General features: G+C 38.6%; 1 protein-coding gene across 2 annotated transcripts in view; it reads left to right on the top strand.

The window, feature by feature from the left end:
* Nucleotides 1-17,806, top strand: part of si:ch211-269e2.1 (cohesin subunit SA-2) — a 51,889-nt gene that overhangs the window by 16,342 nt on the left and 17,741 nt on the right. For both annotated transcript variants that reach the window (XM_063006179.1, XM_063006178.1), the window contains exons 12-22: nucleotides 896-975; nucleotides 1,132-1,239; nucleotides 3,940-4,057; nucleotides 5,520-5,637; nucleotides 5,741-5,844; nucleotides 8,374-8,466; nucleotides 9,083-9,169; nucleotides 9,379-9,579; nucleotides 12,437-12,513; nucleotides 13,632-13,719; nucleotides 13,822-13,902. In XM_063006179.1, coding sequence (XP_062862249.1) covers nucleotides 896-975; nucleotides 1,132-1,239; nucleotides 3,940-4,057; nucleotides 5,520-5,637; nucleotides 5,741-5,844; nucleotides 8,374-8,466; nucleotides 9,083-9,169; nucleotides 9,379-9,579; nucleotides 12,437-12,513; nucleotides 13,632-13,719; nucleotides 13,822-13,902 — 1,155 coding nt within the window. The remainder of the gene's footprint in view (nucleotides 1-895; nucleotides 976-1,131; nucleotides 1,240-3,939; nucleotides 4,058-5,519; nucleotides 5,638-5,740; nucleotides 5,845-8,373; nucleotides 8,467-9,082; nucleotides 9,170-9,378; nucleotides 9,580-12,436; nucleotides 12,514-13,631; nucleotides 13,720-13,821; nucleotides 13,903-17,806) is intronic.

Raw genomic sequence — 17,806 nt, 5'->3', positions numbered from 1 at the left:
AATAACACAAATATAATATAAAAACACTGAAATAAAATAAAAAACAGTTAAAAATCAATAAAAAAACCCAATAAAACTTGCATATCGCCTTTACTTCTTTATTGTTTCCTTATGCTTCTTAATCGTGGAGATGCTTGATTTTGGAACACCGTGTTCCTTAGTGAGTTCAGTAAACGTGAATTCACATGAGAAGTGGCAAAATGTGTGCTGTGCCGTTATTTCCTATAGAGTGTGAAGAATTTCATTAATGGAGAGAGCTTATGAGCAGTAATAATTAAGAGAGGTTTAGTGTTTCTATCGTCGTTTCTTTAATACATTAAGTCACATTAAGCTTTTTCTTAATGATAAGCATTTTCTCTGAAAAGCAAATTTTTACCATTTCTCAGAACCACAAGCTATAACACAAGTTTAGAAGTGAAAGAGGAGAAAAATCCAGCTAAACACAGATACATGTGGATGCTTTCAGAGTGAATCTAACAGTTATTCCACACAAATGCAGATTCGTCTCATATTCATACTTTGATGACGTCTTACTGCACCACTCCAGCCAAGCACTGAGCAAAGCGGGGGTCGCACACACGTCAAGTTTCAGGAAAACGTCGAGTTTAAGGGTACAATTTTCTCGACGAGGGGTGCTGAGTTTCAAAGATTTCGAGTTAAGGGGACGTCGAGTTACAAGGTACCACTGTATTGATATGGATCTTTAGTTAGACTAAATTACAACTTTTTAGATTTGGTTGCTTTTAGAAAAGGTAAATACAGAGTGTAGATAATGCTGGATGTTGGTTGGTTGTTTGCTAGTAACACACTCTTTCACTCACAATTTGTGGGGAGATATGCACAGTAGTTGTCACGCTGATGTTTTTGACACTTTGTTTTCCTGTTCTATGTACAGGAAAGAATGATCTCCATGACTTTGGATAAGGATCATGAGGTAGCAGTGCAGGCCATGAGGCTGCTGATGGCTGTTGCCCTGTAGGTTTCTCTTTTCTTAGTCATTCAACCAGCCCCTGAAGCCATACTTACCTCCAACATGTGAAACTTGACAGTCACATTTTTTGAAATGGCTGTTCTTTATACAGTGAAACCATTTATTTAATTTCATTTTATTGTATGTCTTTATTATGACAGGTCATGTGAAGATGTACTTAGCCAAGATGACTACAAGCACATATATCAGTTTGTGTACTCTACTTATCGACCACTTGCTACCATAGCAGGGGAATTTCTCTATACCAAGTAAGTGCAACTGTGCAATCATACGGCCAGAGAGTTTTTACAGTTGTGCTGGTCGATAATTTTACACATACAGTTAAATGTTTGTATACACATATAAAGTACATTCATGTAATGGGATTTCAATTATTTCTGCAACATTTTTGATTTTATATTTTATAACTGAATTACTAAAAATTATCAATTTAATTTTTAAATAAAGAAATGCTGTTCTAAAACACTAACTTATATTTTTAATTTGGTGTTGTTAAAACCAAGTTCTATAATGCTATATTATTTTGTAGGAGGGCTGCTTAATTCCTTGTTTTTATTTTTTGTTTTGGTGCTCAGTGATGCAGTGGTATATTATGCCAGCCCACAACTGCTGGGATCCATAGTTCAAATCCCCTGCTGTGCTATCAGTCAGTCAGGATTGTACATACAGATGTTACACAGCTAGCCATGCAGTCTGCCTTTACAAACAATTGTTGTCTGAAGAGCTTAGTGAGTTTAAGCATGGAACTGTTATAAGATGCCATTATTGCAACGTTATGAAATGTATTTCCTCCTAGATATGATTTCTGTGGCTCTGCACCCAAATGACATAGTAAACCAATTAACCCCTCCATACATCATCATGAGGGACTTTACTGGTCATAACACACTCTGGGGCAGTGACAACAAAGACTGAAAATTAAAACTATAGAAAACCTCATTACTACAAGAGATCTATGCCTACTAAGTGACGGGAACAGTACCTACCTACACCCAGGATACAGTACATACTTGCCATAAACCTCACAACAAGTTCCACAGAAATCTTCCCTGACATCATCTGGAGAGTACTGTATGACCTATGTGGTAGTGACCAGACCACTTCCTAATGAAAGTTCCTGACAGACAGAAAGTTCAAGGTCAGGGTAAACAACACCTACTTGGACCTACATACACAAGAGCTAGGAGTGCCACAAGGCAGCATTTTATCATTAACCTTATTCAATAACAAAATTAATGATATCATGAGCTGTTTATATGTAGCCATGGGATCCCTTAAAATTGACCACTCATTATCTCGGAACTTTTCTCAATAGACAAACAGCTAAACAAGAAAATACCTACTAATTTTCTGCTGGATACCAAGCCACTGTGGTTTCCCAGGAAGTGAAAAGGCGGATCGACTTGCAAAAAAGCCTGCAGGAAAGAAAACCACTCTCTCAAATCCTCACTTTTCAATAAAACAATACGTTAAGAACATGTAGCTGAGCAGTGGGACAAAAATACACACAACAAACGACACAAAACCTCACTGTACATAAACAGGAGAGCTTTATTATTCTCTCAACCGACTAGACCAATCTATCCACAAGATGCCGTATCGGCTATTCAAACATGACACACAAACTTGTTTTATCATAAGAAAACGCACCAGACTGCCGATCATGTGACACATTTCTTAGTATATGCCAAGTATATTGTTAAGTACACTGCCTGGCCAAAAAAAGTAAATAGGTAAGAGCCTCCCATTGGATAATTACTGCATGGGTGATTGTTTCAGCTGGCAACAAGTTATTTAACCCTATGCAGTGAGTAGCTTCTCATTTGTTAAACAACCATGTCGAAAGACACATCCTGTGGTCGTGGAAGACATGTTAATCTGTTTCAGAAGGGTCAAATTATTGGCATGCATCAAGCAGAGAAAACATCTAAGGAAATTGCTGAAACTACTAAAATCGGGTTAAGAACTGTCCAACGCATTATTAAAAAGTGGAAGGACAGTGGGGAAACATCATCTTCGAGGAAGGAATGTGGTCGGAAAAAAATCTTGAATGATCGTGATCGGCGATCACTTAAACGCTGCAGTTGGTCAGGTCTAGGTTCAGCAATGTTATGTGCCCAAAGAATGAGGTCAGCTGACTACCTGAATATACTGAACGACCAGGTTATTCCATCAATGGATTTTTTCTTCCCTGATGGCACGGGCATATTCCAAGCATGCCAGGATTCATCGGGCTCAAAATGTGAAAGAGTGGTTCAGGGAGCATGAGACATCATTTTCACACATGGATTGGCCACCACAGAGTCCAGACCTGAACCCCATTGAGAAACTTTGGGATGTGCTGGAGAGGACTTTGCGCAGTGGTCCAAATCTCCCATCATCAATACAAGATCTTGGGGAAATATTAATGCAACCCTGGACAGAAATAAATGTTGTGACATTGCAGAAGCTTGTGGAAACGATGCCACAGCGAATGCGTGCCGCAATCAAAGCTAAAGGCGGTCCAACCAAATATTAGAGTGTGTGACCTTTTTTTTGGCCAGACAGTGTATATGCCATCAGTGTAGCCATATATGTGCTAAGGTGGCATAAACTATAACTAACGAACTAAGTAACTTTCTGCTCAAGGACATAGTGGGTCCTAAAACAATGTGCATAGTAAAAATACTCCCTGGAAGAGGAGGCATCACACACTCACACTCACTCATTCACACCATGGGGAAGGTTTCTGTTTTATACAGCTTTTTTGAAGGGAAAAGTAAGCCCATGTACACCTTGGGAAAAAATTTGAAATTTCTCACAGATGAACCCAGGTACCTAGAACTCACGTTACTGTGGGACACTGTACTGTCTGCTGTACCGCACCGCCCTACATGCATATAAAAACTCATTTGGGTCAAAAGAAGTGCTTGTAATAAATGTTGATTAAGTTTCATAATTTTGTTTAGGTTGCTTCGAAATCCTGCGGTTTCAGAACCTGAAGAGGGAACATCAGATGAGGATAGACACCGACAGCTCACCCTGGCTCGAGTCAGAGCCCTCAACCAATTCTACTCTGAGAGCCAGGTAATTATTTGGGATAGACAGTCATTTCAGTCCTTTATGCTTTATTGTTCAAATAAATAAAATAGTAAGCACTACTACATTGTTTCTGGGCTGATTTTCCAGTCCATGTATTAAAATACATTAAAATGAGAGTTTTCATGGCTTCAGAATAACCACATTGCCCAAGCACTGGACCTTTCCCTGAAAATTTTTGTTTGAATCTCAACAATGCTACAGCCATTGGCAGTTAGGAGTACAAAAGATATAGCACAGCTGTTAAGGTACTGAGCTAGTAATCAGAAGGTTACTGTTTCTAGCCCCACCCCTGCCAGGTTGCCACTGGGCCCTAAACAAGGCCCTTAATCTTCAAGCCCTGGCTTTCTATTTAGTCACAAATTGAAACACTTTGGATAAAAGCATCTGCTAAACGCCTTTACATAAAAAGAAAAATTACATGATTAACCCTGCTTCTGGGTGGGTGTCAATTTAAAAGACAGAGCTAGCAGGTGGTTCAGATGAGGGTGACAGAGTTAGGATGATAATTAAGGCCCTACCTAATTCAAGACCATGAAAATTGTGTCACGAACCGTGAAATGAGTCTTTTCCAGTGTAATATGCAGGTTGCTGTAAAATTCAAAATTTTTTATTTGCGTAGCATCTAAGCGCCTCACGTTTACTGGTTAATTTGCACTATGAGGCGGTCATAGTGTAACTGAGCGTCTTTAGAGTTTGCTGAGTTTATAAAGAAAGAAACTGTACATAGACAAACTATCAGGAGCATAATACTTTACTGGCTTGTTCTTTTGAGGCGCAGCAAAGAGTACAGAAAGATGATTACATGTATAGAGAAGCACACTTTTCCCTTAATTATGGAATCCCCAAAGGGAAAAATAAGCATTCAATACGTAAAAGCATACATAAAATATTGTCAGCACGCTACACCACAGAAAAGTCTGTTACACTAGCAATCCTACGGCAATTCAGTTAGCAATCGGTTAGTCAAAATGTCCAAGATGTCAAATACTAAAGCTGCTAAAAACACTACTCTGATAACTGAGTTTGGAAAACTCCCAACAAATTCTGTGGACTCTGTGTGTTAAAATGAGACGAGTATTTTCAAATATGAAGCCTCGCAGCATCGCTGAATGTTCTAGGTTTACATTCAAGGATAGGCTGTGCTGTGTTTTGTAGCTTCATTATTCTATCTTTTAATTCAGGAGTGTTATTTAATGACTGCCAGCACTTTTCATTACAAATCAGTGAAATTTGTGATTTTTGAAAAATGAGGTCCATAAAATTAAGCACATTTTCCCTTGAATTTAGTAGGGCCCTAGTGATAATGTTTGCAGTCTTGAATAAGAACAAATATTGCCTGTAAGATAAGTGAATTTAAATGTAACATTTTAGAAGTATGATTTTAGAAGAGCATATAACACACAGATTGACATATTTTGTTCATAATCGCTTCCGCTTTGTCATACAGCTGCACCAGCATGTACTCTATCTGGTGGACAGTCTGTGGGACTGTGGGGGTGCTCTGCTAAAGGACTGGCCCTCTCTTACCTCTCTGCTCACAATGCACCCTGCTTCACCAGAGCAAGGCAAGTACTTCTCACCTCAGTTCTGCACTGAGCCCAGCTTGTGCTACATCCTTTCCCTGTTTTACCTGATGTGTGATAGTGTTGTTTGTATATATATGCTCAGGTTTGAGCAGTGCTGAAGAAGATCTGGTGATTGAAATTCTATTGGCGTCAGTGAGACAGGCTGCTGAGGGACCACCACTAGCAGGAAGAAGCACAGGGAAGAAGGTTAGCTCTCGCTTTCCTTCATTTAAATGCTTCAGGCTTTAACTGGTCAACTTTGTACCAGGTTTTTTTTGTTTAATTTGAATTTATACTTATAAAGCCTGAGCCCTTGTGTTATTAAAGAAGTAGTTTATCCAAAAATTGTATAAATTTTTCCATTTTTCAAAGTCAGCCTTGAGTTAAAAGCGCTGTATCCTCCAGCCTAGCATAATGTAAACTGCATTCTTAAATCTAATATCTGATGTGCACTTTAATTAATCATTCTCAATGACTTGCAATGTTAAATTATAGCTTTAAATGATTGTGTATGTATCTATTTATTGTAATGACCTGCGTCATACAGTTCAGTGTTGCTGAACTACCTAGAAACACTGGCAACAAGAAAGAACGCTTAACAGTGCTAGTTTATCACAGGGCATCACAATCTTACGTACTCGCATATACCCGGGGCCAATTTAGAGTAGGCAATCCATCTGCTTCCTGTTTTTGAAAGTTGAGTGGACACCAGATTACACATAGAGAACCCTGGTGGTCACAGATCAGAACCGAACACGTCCAAACCCCTTGTATACAGTGTCAAACATGTAGAATAGAATAGAACGCCTTTATTTGTTATATATACAGTGCCTTGCAAAAGTATTCAGCCCCCTTGAACTTTTCAACCTTTTGCCACATTTCAGGCTTTAAACATAAAGATATGAAATTGTAATTTTTTGTGAAGAATCAACAACAAGTGGGACACAATCGTGAAGTGGAACGAAATTTATTGGATATTTTAAACTTTTTTTAGAAATAAAACCTGAAAAGTGGGGCGTGCAATATTATTCAGCCCCCTTGCGTTAATACTTTGTAGCGCCACCTTTTGCTGCGATTACAGCTGCAAGTCGCTTGGGGTATGTCTCTATTAGTTTTGCACATCGAGATACTGAAATTTTTGCCCATTCTTCCTTGCAAAACAGCTCGAGCTCAGTGAGGTTGGATGGAGAGCGTTTGTGAACAGCAGTTATCAGCTCTTTCCACAGATTCTCGATGGGATTCAGGTCTGGACTTTGACTTGGCCATTTTAACACCTGGATAAGTTTATTTGTGAACCATTCCATTGTAGATTTTGCTTTATGTTTTGGATCATTGTCTTGTTGGAAGATAAATCTCCGTCCCAGTCTCAGGTCTTTTGCAGACTGCAACAGGTTTTCTTCCAGAATGGTCCTGTATTTGGCTCCATCCATCTTCCCATCAATTTTAACCATCTTCCCTGTCCCTGCTGAAGAAAAGCAGGCCCAAACCATGATGCTGCCACCACCATGTTTGACAGTGGGGATGGTGTGTTCAGGGTGATGAGCTGTGTTGCTTTTACGCCAAACATAACGTTTTGCATTGTGGCCAAAAAGTTCGATTTTGGTTTCATCTGACCAGAGCACCTTCTTCCACATGCTTGGTGTGTCTCCCAGGTGACTTTTTTATAGATATCTTTGAGAAATGGCTTTCTTCTTGCCACTCTTCCATAAAGGCCAGATTTGTGCAGTGTACGACTGATTGTGTCCTATGGACAGATTCTCCCACCTCAGCTGTAGATCTCTGCAGTTCATTCAGAGTGATCATGGGCCTCTTGGCTGCATCTCTGATCAGTCTTCTCCTTGTTTGAGCTGAAAGTTTAGAGGGACGGCCGGGTCTTGGTAGATTTGCAGTGGTCTGATACTCCCTTCATTTCAATATGATCGCTTGCACAGTGCTCCTTGAGATGTTTAAAGCTTGGGAAATCTTTTTGTATCCAAATCCGGCTTTAAACTTCTCCACAACAGTATCTCGGACCTGCCTGGTGTGTTCCTTGGTCTTCATGATGCTCTCTGCGCTTTAAACAGAACTCTGAGACTGTCACAGAGCAGGTGCATTTATACAGAGACTTGATTACACACAGGTGGATTCTATTTATCACCATCAGTCATTTAGGTCAACATTGGATCATTCAGAGATCCTCACTGAACTTCTGGAGTGAGTTTGCTGCACTGAAAGTAAAGGGGCTGAATAATATTGCACGCCCCACTTTTCAGGTTTTTATTTCTAAAAAAATTTTAAAATATCCAATAAATTTCGTTCCACTTCACAATTGTGTCGCACTTGTTATTGATTCTTCACAAAAAATTACAATTTCATATCTTTATGTTTAAAGCCTGAAATGTGGCAAAAGGTTGAAAAGTTCAAGGGGGCTGAATACTTTTGCAAGGCACTGTACATATACAGATGTACAGTACAACGAAATTCTTTCTTTGCATATCCCAGCTTGTTTGGAAGCTGGGGTCAGAGCGCAGGGTCAGCCATTGTATGGCGCCCCTGGAGCAGAGAGGGTTAAGGGCCTTGCTCAAGGGCCCAACAGTGGCAACATGGCAGATCCAGGATTCGAACTCTTGGGTAATAACCCAAAGCTCTACCCACTAGGCCACCACTGTCCCGTAAATGGAATTTACTTCAACCCAGGTGTGTGTGTATAGTGTTCTGTGGATAAATCTGATCATGTGTATTGATCATGTATTTAAGGTGATCAGTTCTAAAGAGAAGAAGCTGCAGAGTGATGAATGTGCAAAACTAACTGAACATTTCCTAAAGGTGCTACCTGAACTGTTATCTAAGGTAAGGAACAGAATGAAATGCACTACATGGATACAATTATTTGGGACACCTTTTGTGAGAAGCGTTCTTAGAAGAATGGCTGTTGTTATTGCTGAAAAAATCACATAGAGGACACTCTATTTTAACTCTTTAATGGTCTCACCAAGAAAATAATGTAAAAAATTATTTCTTTGCATTTCTTAGTTTCTTGGGACTGTACTAACAACAAACAATTAATATTTTCTTATTAATGCACACCTTTTTTAATAAGCCTCTACCAAACAGTTTAGATGATCACAAAATAATGCAACTTTTCATGGATGATTGTTTTCCTAAAACCATCTACCAATATTTTTGGGTTTAACACATGGCAACCAATAAGTAGATACGGCCCAAACAAGATTATTTAATATAATTAATAATACAGCTTATTTTTACCCAAATATTTATACTAGATCAACCAAATGTCTAAGCAGACCATTAAAGGGTTAATACCATTTGTTTTTGAATTGGGATTTCCAACAAGCTCATGATCAGGAGTCCAAATACTTTTGACATAGTGTATTTATTTGTGTATTTTATTTTACTGTTTTTACTTCATGTGTTCTGATCATTTGATCTGACTGTGTACTTTCAGTACTCTGCTGATGCTGAAAAACTTACCTCCTTTCTAAAAATACCTCACTACTTTCAAATGGACACCTGTGGAGAAGAATTTACTGAGGTTAGTCTTTTTAGTCTTTTACCAGTGTTGCTAAATCCACTGGAGTCCAGTAAAAACATACAACACAGTTAAACAGTAGTCACCAGCTTTAGCATATCATATTGTTGATGATTCCAGTTTAGTTCTTTTATGTTTAATGGTTTATAAGTGTGGAAGAGTTATTGAGGACCCATTGCTGGTGAGTGTGTCAATGTGTTGTGTGTTGTTAGTCTGTGCAGGCATTGCTGACTGGTCTGATGGCTGCTGTGAATACACACACAGATTCAGAGCTACTGGAAACAGCTGCTCGCTCATACCAGACCTTCTGTGGCAATGACTCATGCTGGCAAAACCTGGCAGCTTCTGCCATAGACAAACTCGTCCAGAGCTGGACACATACACTGAGTTCCTGCTTTGAAGAGGCAATAAGTGTGAGTAATGCAAGCTGGACTTAGACAGGTCTGTGCACAGCAGGCCTGGATCTTTTTAAACATTAAAATAATTTAGTGTTGTCTTGAAACACTACGGGGTAGATGTATTACACATCGCAATTCCAGAAATGTTGGTACAGTATGTAAAATAAAAACATAAGCAGTAATTTTGTGGATCTATTTTGACCTGTTTTTGAAAAAAACACCAAGACATGTTCTACCTTATTAAGTCGACCATCTACCTTATTAAGTCTTTGTTTTAGTACATATACACCCATTCTGAACTTACTGCCTGCAGTACAAATTCAAATTCCATCTTAAAAAAGTTGTGCAGTCATGCTTGGGTATAATAAGAATATTAAAAAAGGCGTGGTCCTAGAATGGATCAAGGCTCAACATTTGTCAAAAGTGCTTCAACAGCTTAAAGAAAATGCTCTTCATCAAGCCATTGCAAGGCTTTTTGGTATTTTACTAGTTGCATTAGAGAAGTCAGTATTCCCAATGTCATAATAGACCTTGCTGTTTGGGCCAAAAAAGAAAAGCATCAATATTGGCAAGTTCTAAAGTCAAGGGCAGCATGGCAGCATTTATCAAAAAGTGTGGGTTCTGATAAATGGCGCAACGGGATATTTCACTAGCACACCAACACCGAGGTTCTGAACACCCCGGTTCGAATCTCGGCTCTGCTACTGGTTGGCTGGGCGCCATCTAGCAGGCATAATTGGCAGTGCCTGCAGCTGACAAAAATTGACAACTGCTGGGTGGGAAATGACCGAACTAAGTGGGTGGGGTCTTCAAATGCTGTGCAGGAACCCTGGTTAGCAGACCGAGGCATCTGTGTAGAAATTAGATGAGCCTCATGTGCAAATCCACCAAAGCACGGGTGTAAAAGAAGGGGTTCGCAAGGACTGCGCACACGTGTTGGAACAATATACCCTCCTCAAATGCAATTGGGATCCCCAGCAGCGGGAGACAAATTGACTACACTAAATCAGGAGAAAAAGGGAGAAAATGCATAAATAAATAGAAAAAAAAAGTGTGGGTTCTAGATTAGTCTAGAGACAGTTCCTATCTGTCTCCTATTAAAGACATGTGGCGTCTTGTAAAGCAAAAAACACAAGGGCCATTTAGTCACCCAGCTAAAGATCTACATGACAGCAAATGCTTAAAATCAGCTTTTAAAACATGGATCAATTGGGTCTTTGTTCCGCAATTGGTTATTAAGCCTTGAAAATTTCATGTAGCACAGTGGTAAACATGCTCCTGTCCCAACTTTTTGAAATGTTTTGTAATGCAGTTTATAAGATAAAACGTAAAATACAAATGTTTTATCAAAACTGTTCAATACAGTTTAAACTATCTAATAAAATGCTTGCTGGTTGTAATATGCAACTAGTTGTGCAAGTCAAAATTGGGCAAATTTGTTTCAGTTAAAACCTGCAATTAAAACTTGCTTGAAAACTGGTGCATAAACCTAATTATGCAGTTTACATTGCATGGTCTTGGCAATCTGCCGTGAGTTTGTCACTCATGCATATTTAAAGGGAAGAGAGTAAAGATATTGGATGTGCAATTCATTACATGTTATTGTTTGTCTTGTTGCTCTGAGAAATAAGCATGTTCTCCTCTGTATTAGAGCATGTATTGGTTTCATTTAAGTTGACTTTTTTCCTTAAAATTTAAAACAAAGTTATACATTCACAGTTTGCATATTTTTGCTCAATTCATTAATACATTTAGCAAAATAAATACAACCCAAATATCTACGATAAAAATATCTTGGGTTTATACTGTCAGCAGTTTTTTTTTTATTTGCATTTTCCATACTGTCCAAACTTTTCTCTGAATTTGGGTTGTATTTTAATATTTGACTATTTGGATATAATATTTGATATTTAAATATTCTGTTTCCACTAAGCAGTTTTTTTTAAAGCAAACCAGGCAACCCTAATGTAGGCGGTATGAACATGTCTTTGAGCCCTGGTGTCTGGATAATTTTAATCAGCACAGGCTAATTATAGACATCCATTTAGACCCTTGACTTTTTGCACACTTTGTGTTGTTGATCTAATTTTAAATGGATATAATTGTGGTTTTTACCCAGCAATCTACACTTAATCACCTATAATGACAGAGTAAAAACATGTTTCTAGAGTTTACAAAAACAATTGGTCAATGAAAACTAAAATCTCTTACAGTCCCTGTTCAATATTTTGTAATGGGGCATTCAGAAACCGGTCTCGAAGACACTATTTGGGTTATTGTTGGGTTGAAAGGTGAACTTTCACCCAATTATTTAAGCATTATACCGTATATTTCAAGCAATTATTTAAAATACCATAATCATCCTCATTCATTCATACCAGTACACACAGATTAACCTGACCATTGAGATGAGAAAAGATGGGATGGGAAAAGTTCCTTTTTATGGAATTGTATGGCATTACATGATGTGCAAAACTTTTCTTTCTTACCTTTTAAATCATAAGTTCTTTAGGCCACCATTATGCCGAAGTTAAGTTTGTGATTGATTGATGTATTTATTATTATTGATTGATAATATATTTGCAAGTCTGTTGTTAATGAATCTAATCATATAATTTGCCACAGAGTACACATAACATCACAGTTTGTCATATAAAATTAAACATAATATTTTTGAATCATATTTCATAGTGTGACAACTACTGAACATGAAAGGCCACTGAAATAATAAGCAGCATATTCTGAAGACATTTTCAATGTACTTCTTAGTTATATTTATTTGTTAAATGTTTTTTTGGGTGGGGATAAGATACAGCTGCATAAGACTGTAAATGTGGTGTAATGTAATTACAATTTCATTTTTTGTCTTTAGGAGGGGTTTTTTAAAAAGGAAGAAGACAAGAATGAAGAAATTCTGTCCACTATAAAGAAACTAACTGCTTTCAACAAGTAAGAGTGATTAAGCTGATTAAGGGTTAGGTAATAGTTCATCTTCAAACTTCACTTGTCACTGGGCCTTTCCAATAAGTAGTCATTTCATTGGTCTGGTGGAAACCCTTTGCAATTTAATTCACAACAACTGGGTGGCCCCCTTTGCACTAAGCAAATTATACAGACAGGTTTTGTGTGGGGATCTGTAGTGACCACCAGCTCTACCCCATTGAACTCCTTTGAAGTGATTTGAAATATTGATGACGAGCCAGTATCTGACATTGTAAATGCGCTTTGAATAAATGTACGTAAAAACCTTAATTTTGTTTCTGGTAAACCTTTAAGAAGTAGACCTGCTACTCGCCTATGGATGCCATTTTTGCCAAGTAAGGCCTGCAGTTCTTCAGGTGTTTGTTTGAATTCTTGTAAACTCCTGTATAGGGCAGCATTGTTGCCTCACAGCAAGAAGGACCAGGGTTTGATGCCCAGGTGGAGCGTTCTGGGTCCTTTCTGTGTGAAGTTTGCATTTTCTGCCTGTGTCTGCGTGGGTTTCCTCTGGGTGCTCTGTTTTTCTCCCACAGTCCAAAGACATGCAAGTGAGGTGAATTGAAGATACAAGATTCAGACTGTGTTTGACATTTAAAAAACTGATAAATCTTGTGTAACCAGTAACTACCTGTCCTGTCATGGATGTAACCAAGGGTGTAAAACATGACACAAAATCCTAATAAATAAATATGAAATAAATAAACTCCTGTATGAGTTGCTGATGCATTTTTGGTAAAATTTTGGTAGGTTGTTTTAATTTATAAATAATGGCTCTCACTGTGTTTTGTTGTTGTCCGAGAGCCTTTACAATGGCCTTGTAACCCTTTCCAGACTAGGTAGATTTCATTGCCTGTGTTTGGCATCTGGGGCATAGTCATTGCATCTGTATCTGTGTATCTAAAACATAAGTGTGACACAAATGCACAAATAGAAGAAAATGGGAAGAGAGCTGTGTAATGTTTCTTGGCTTGCATCAGTAGTTAATGAAATTTAAATAAATTAACCTTGCTGCATTATACAGTCATACAGTGTTCATTTTATGACCTAAAATCTCACTCATATCTCTCTGTGATATAATTTTGTCCCAGTGCTCAAAACCTCTCTCAATGGGGCACTTGTGATCTGGTCTCAAAGCTCCTTGTGGTTGAAGTGCAGCATGGAGGACTTCCAGTAAAGGTAATACCACAAACGACAGCAGGTCCATAATCTAACCTGCATAAGGTGTGCCAGCAAAAACCACAAACTACTCACAGGCTCTTCTCTGTGTGCCTCTTGCAGATGGTCATCGAAGCGCTGCGATGTGTATGCTGCTGTATTCTGTGGAACCTGACCAACTTTGGGGAGGCTGCAACCTCAAGGGTTAGTCATTAGACATCCTGACATTCTCTCTTAAACTCAACTTCACTACGCTTTGACTTTTTGACTCCTTGCAATCTGCTTTAGGGATAAGAATGCTAATATTTACATTCAGACGGAGTTCGGCGTGATGAATTAAGCAAACCCTTCAGGTGTCCGTGACTCACTGTCTACGCAATTCCCATATGATCCATCACAAGCACAATGTCCTTTAATTCTGCTGCATTCTATTTAAAATATCAGCGGTGATGCTCTTCTAGGAGCTGGGTGGTGTCCAGTGGATTTTAATAACAAAGAAAAGCCTGCAATTGATCATAAGACATTAGAAAAAGTGGGTCCAAATGATTGATTATACAGGGCGTAATGTCTACCTTCCTGTGTGAAGGCTCCTTTGCTAATCTCTAATGTGGCGTTGTTATTAAAGCCATGTTTCCATGCGCTGCATGAAGTAATCATATTTCCCGACCCCTAACCTTTCCACACTGAGATATTGATGGCCATTAAGAATGCTGTAGGTAAAGAAGCAACATTAAAATCCGATAGTTCGGGCAGCACTGTTAGAATGGGCACTTTCACTTTACGACCTCCCCATCAATAACTGCCAGCATGGCTATAATTTGAGACCCAGGCGGCGACTTTGGCCCAATCTGCAATTCTAATGTCAGTGGCATTTGACTCGAAAACCAGACCGATTCTGAGTGAGAGAAGCTTGTGGGGGGAAAAACAAGATGAGTTCAGCAGAAAATTGGGAAATTGTCCGATTAAAATGAGTCATTTGTGTGAAATGAGATTCAAACTGCACTTTGTCCCTGGAGCCGGGAGCACGTGCTGATAATTATGAAAGAATGGTTTACAAAAGTGACTAACAGTTCTCCTACTAACAATGCTTTCATCCATCCACATCAAAGAGAGGACTGCTGCTCTCCTCCATTAGTTTTTATTATTTAGCCTAATTGTGCTCTCGACATCACTGTCTCCAGAGTCGCTGCAACCTCATTCTCATAATTCTGCTTCTCTCTTTCATGCATATAGGCCACATTCATTTTTCATTAAGATTTAAGTTATTCTTATTTAACTTGTTGTCTGCACTGGACTGTATATAATAAAATATAAAACTAATTAGTCTTGCTGGGCCAATGAAGAGAAATTTTTTTTGGTTATGAACAGCACAGAAAACCAAGGCGAGCTCTAACTCCAGATTTTCCAAAACCTGCCCTGTTTGCACCCAGGTGGTGCAGAGGGATATTTCGTTAGCACACCAGCACCAAGTTTCTGATCTCCTCGGTTCGAAACTCGGCTTTGCCACTGGTTGGCTGGGCACCATCTGGCGGGCATAATTGCCAGTGCCTGCAGCAGATACTAATTGGCCACCGTATCTACATGAACAACGATTGCAGGTGAAAATATGCAGTCGGCTACTGCACACGTCGGAGGGCATGTGTGTCAGTCTCGGCTCTCCTCAACTAGGGTGGAGATCAACATCAGTCATCAATCTATTTACGCAGTGATGTGTGAATTGTACACACTGGAACATATCCTGTCTGCACTGACTCATGACAACACACTGAGATACAAAGTCTCCATGGTTGTAAGGCACAGTTGGCACATGCAGCACTCGTTTGAATGCTGCTTACATTGTGTCATTTGCACAATTGTCACTTTTAAAAGGCTGCATAGTTTGTAGAAACTCATTATAGTCTTTGAGGAATTTTGCATGTTCTTCTTATGCCCACCTGGGTTTCTTCCAGGTAGTTGTTTCCTATTTAAAAAACAGGCAGACAGGGAATGAAGTGTAAGTAGATTGCTGAACATGTAAGTAACCTACAGTACTTACTATATTCACCTTCTACAATCTGTTAGGTAGCACATGCAAAATATACCTTTTTTTAAGTCGTCATGCTAAACTAAAGAGGAGGCACAGTGGTGCAGGAGGTAGTGTTGGTATTGCACATCTCCATGGACCAACAGTTACAGTCTGTTACATAGTTTTACATAGTGATTGAATGTAAATTAATAAGTAAAGCCCTGTTTTTAACTGGTATTCTATAAAGGGTGCATATGTCTGTGTTCAGTGGCTTCAGCTACTGAAATAAAATATACATATGCATGAATGAATGTTTCAACTGAGTCACTGAAATTCTACATATACAGTGGGGCCAAAAAGTATTTAGTCAGCCACTGATTGTGCAAGTTCTCCTACTTAGAAAGATGAGAGAGGTCTGTAATTTTAATCATAGGTACACTTCAACTATGAGAGACAAAATGAGAAAAAAAATCCAGGAAATCACATTGTAGGATTTTTAAAGAATTTATTTGTAAATTATGGTGGAAAATAAGTATTTGGTCAATAACAAAAGTTCAACTCAATACTTTGTAACATAACCTTTGTTGGCAATGACAATGGTGTTCTTGGGTTCTTCTTCTTCCTCCAAACACGACGAGTTGAGTTTTTACCAAAAAGTTCCATTTTGGTTTCATCTGACCACATGATATTCTCCCAATCCTCTTCTGGATCATCCATATGCTCTCTGGCAAACTTCAGACGGGCCTGGACATGTACTGGCTTAAGCAGAGGGACACGCCTGGCACTGCAGGATTTGAGTCCCTCTTGGCATAGTGTGTTACTGATGGTAGCCTTTGTACTTTGGTCCCAGCTCTCTGCAGGTCATTCATCAGGTCCCTCCGTGTAGTTCTGGGATTTTTGCTCACCGTTCTCATGATCATTTTGACCCCACAGGATGAGATCTTGACCCCAAGGGAGATTATCAATGGTCTTGTATGTCTTCCATTGTCTTACAATTGCTCCCACAGGTGATTTATTCACACAACCTGCTTGCCTATTGTAGATTTACTCTTCCCAGCCTGGTGCAGGTCTACAATTTTCTTCCTGGTGTCCTTCGACAGCTTTTTGGTTGAGTTTGGAGTCTGACTGTTTGAGGCTGTGGACAGGTGTCTTTTATACAGATAACGAGGTCAAACAGGTGCCATTAATACAGGTAACGAGTGGAGGACAGAAAAGAAGAAGTTACAGGTCTGTGAGAGCCAGAAATCTTGCTTGTTTGTTATTGACCAAATACTTATTTTCCACCACAATTTACAAAAAAATTCTTTAAAAATCCTACAATGTGATTTCCTGGATTTTTTTTTCTCATTTTGTCTCTCATAGTTGAAGTGAACCTATGATGAAAATTACAGACCTCTCTCATCTTTCTAAGTAGGAGAACCTGCACAATCAGTGGCTGACTAAATACTTTTTGACCCCACTGTAGAATTAAGATTGATATTCAATGAATCGAGGCAAGATGGCAGCGTGTGTACAACGTGAGGCTTAGCATCTCACCAGTTTTAGCGATTTAGTGTTTATTTACCTGATAATTTACTGCGTTTTCACGCGAATCACTCATATGAACTCTGTTACTCCTCAATTTTACTTATCTGGTCACTGCTGCTTTTTAATTGTAATAAAGTGGTACCTTGAAACTCGACATCAGTTGGTTCTGAGAGTGGCATTAAGTTTTAAAGGTGTTGAGTTTCAAGGTATTTTTTCCCATAAAGAAGTATGGAAAACCTGTTAATGTGTTCCATGGTCCAGTGGAACTGCATATATTTTAGCCTTATGTAAAATAATGGGGTTGTTTTTGACACTTATACACTGAAAATAACACAGATATAATATAAAAACACTAAAATACAATTAAAACAGTTAAAAATCAATATAAAAATACAATAAAACCTGCACTTTACTTTTACTTTTGTATTGTTTTCTTATACTTCTTAATTGTGCTTAAACTTGGAATACTGCATTCTTAGTGAGCTCAGTAATTCGGCTGTTAAGTGGCTGGTAATATTAAAATTAATTATTATTAAAATTAAATAAAAAAAAAAAAAGCTGAACACATCGAGTTTA

This window comes from Trichomycterus rosablanca, chromosome 12 (assembly GCF_030014385.1).
Source record: "Trichomycterus rosablanca isolate fTriRos1 chromosome 12, fTriRos1.hap1, whole genome shotgun sequence".
Taxonomy (NCBI): Eukaryota; Metazoa; Chordata; class Actinopteri; order Siluriformes; family Trichomycteridae; genus Trichomycterus; species Trichomycterus rosablanca.
This window is presented reverse-complemented; position numbering and strand designations above follow the sequence as displayed.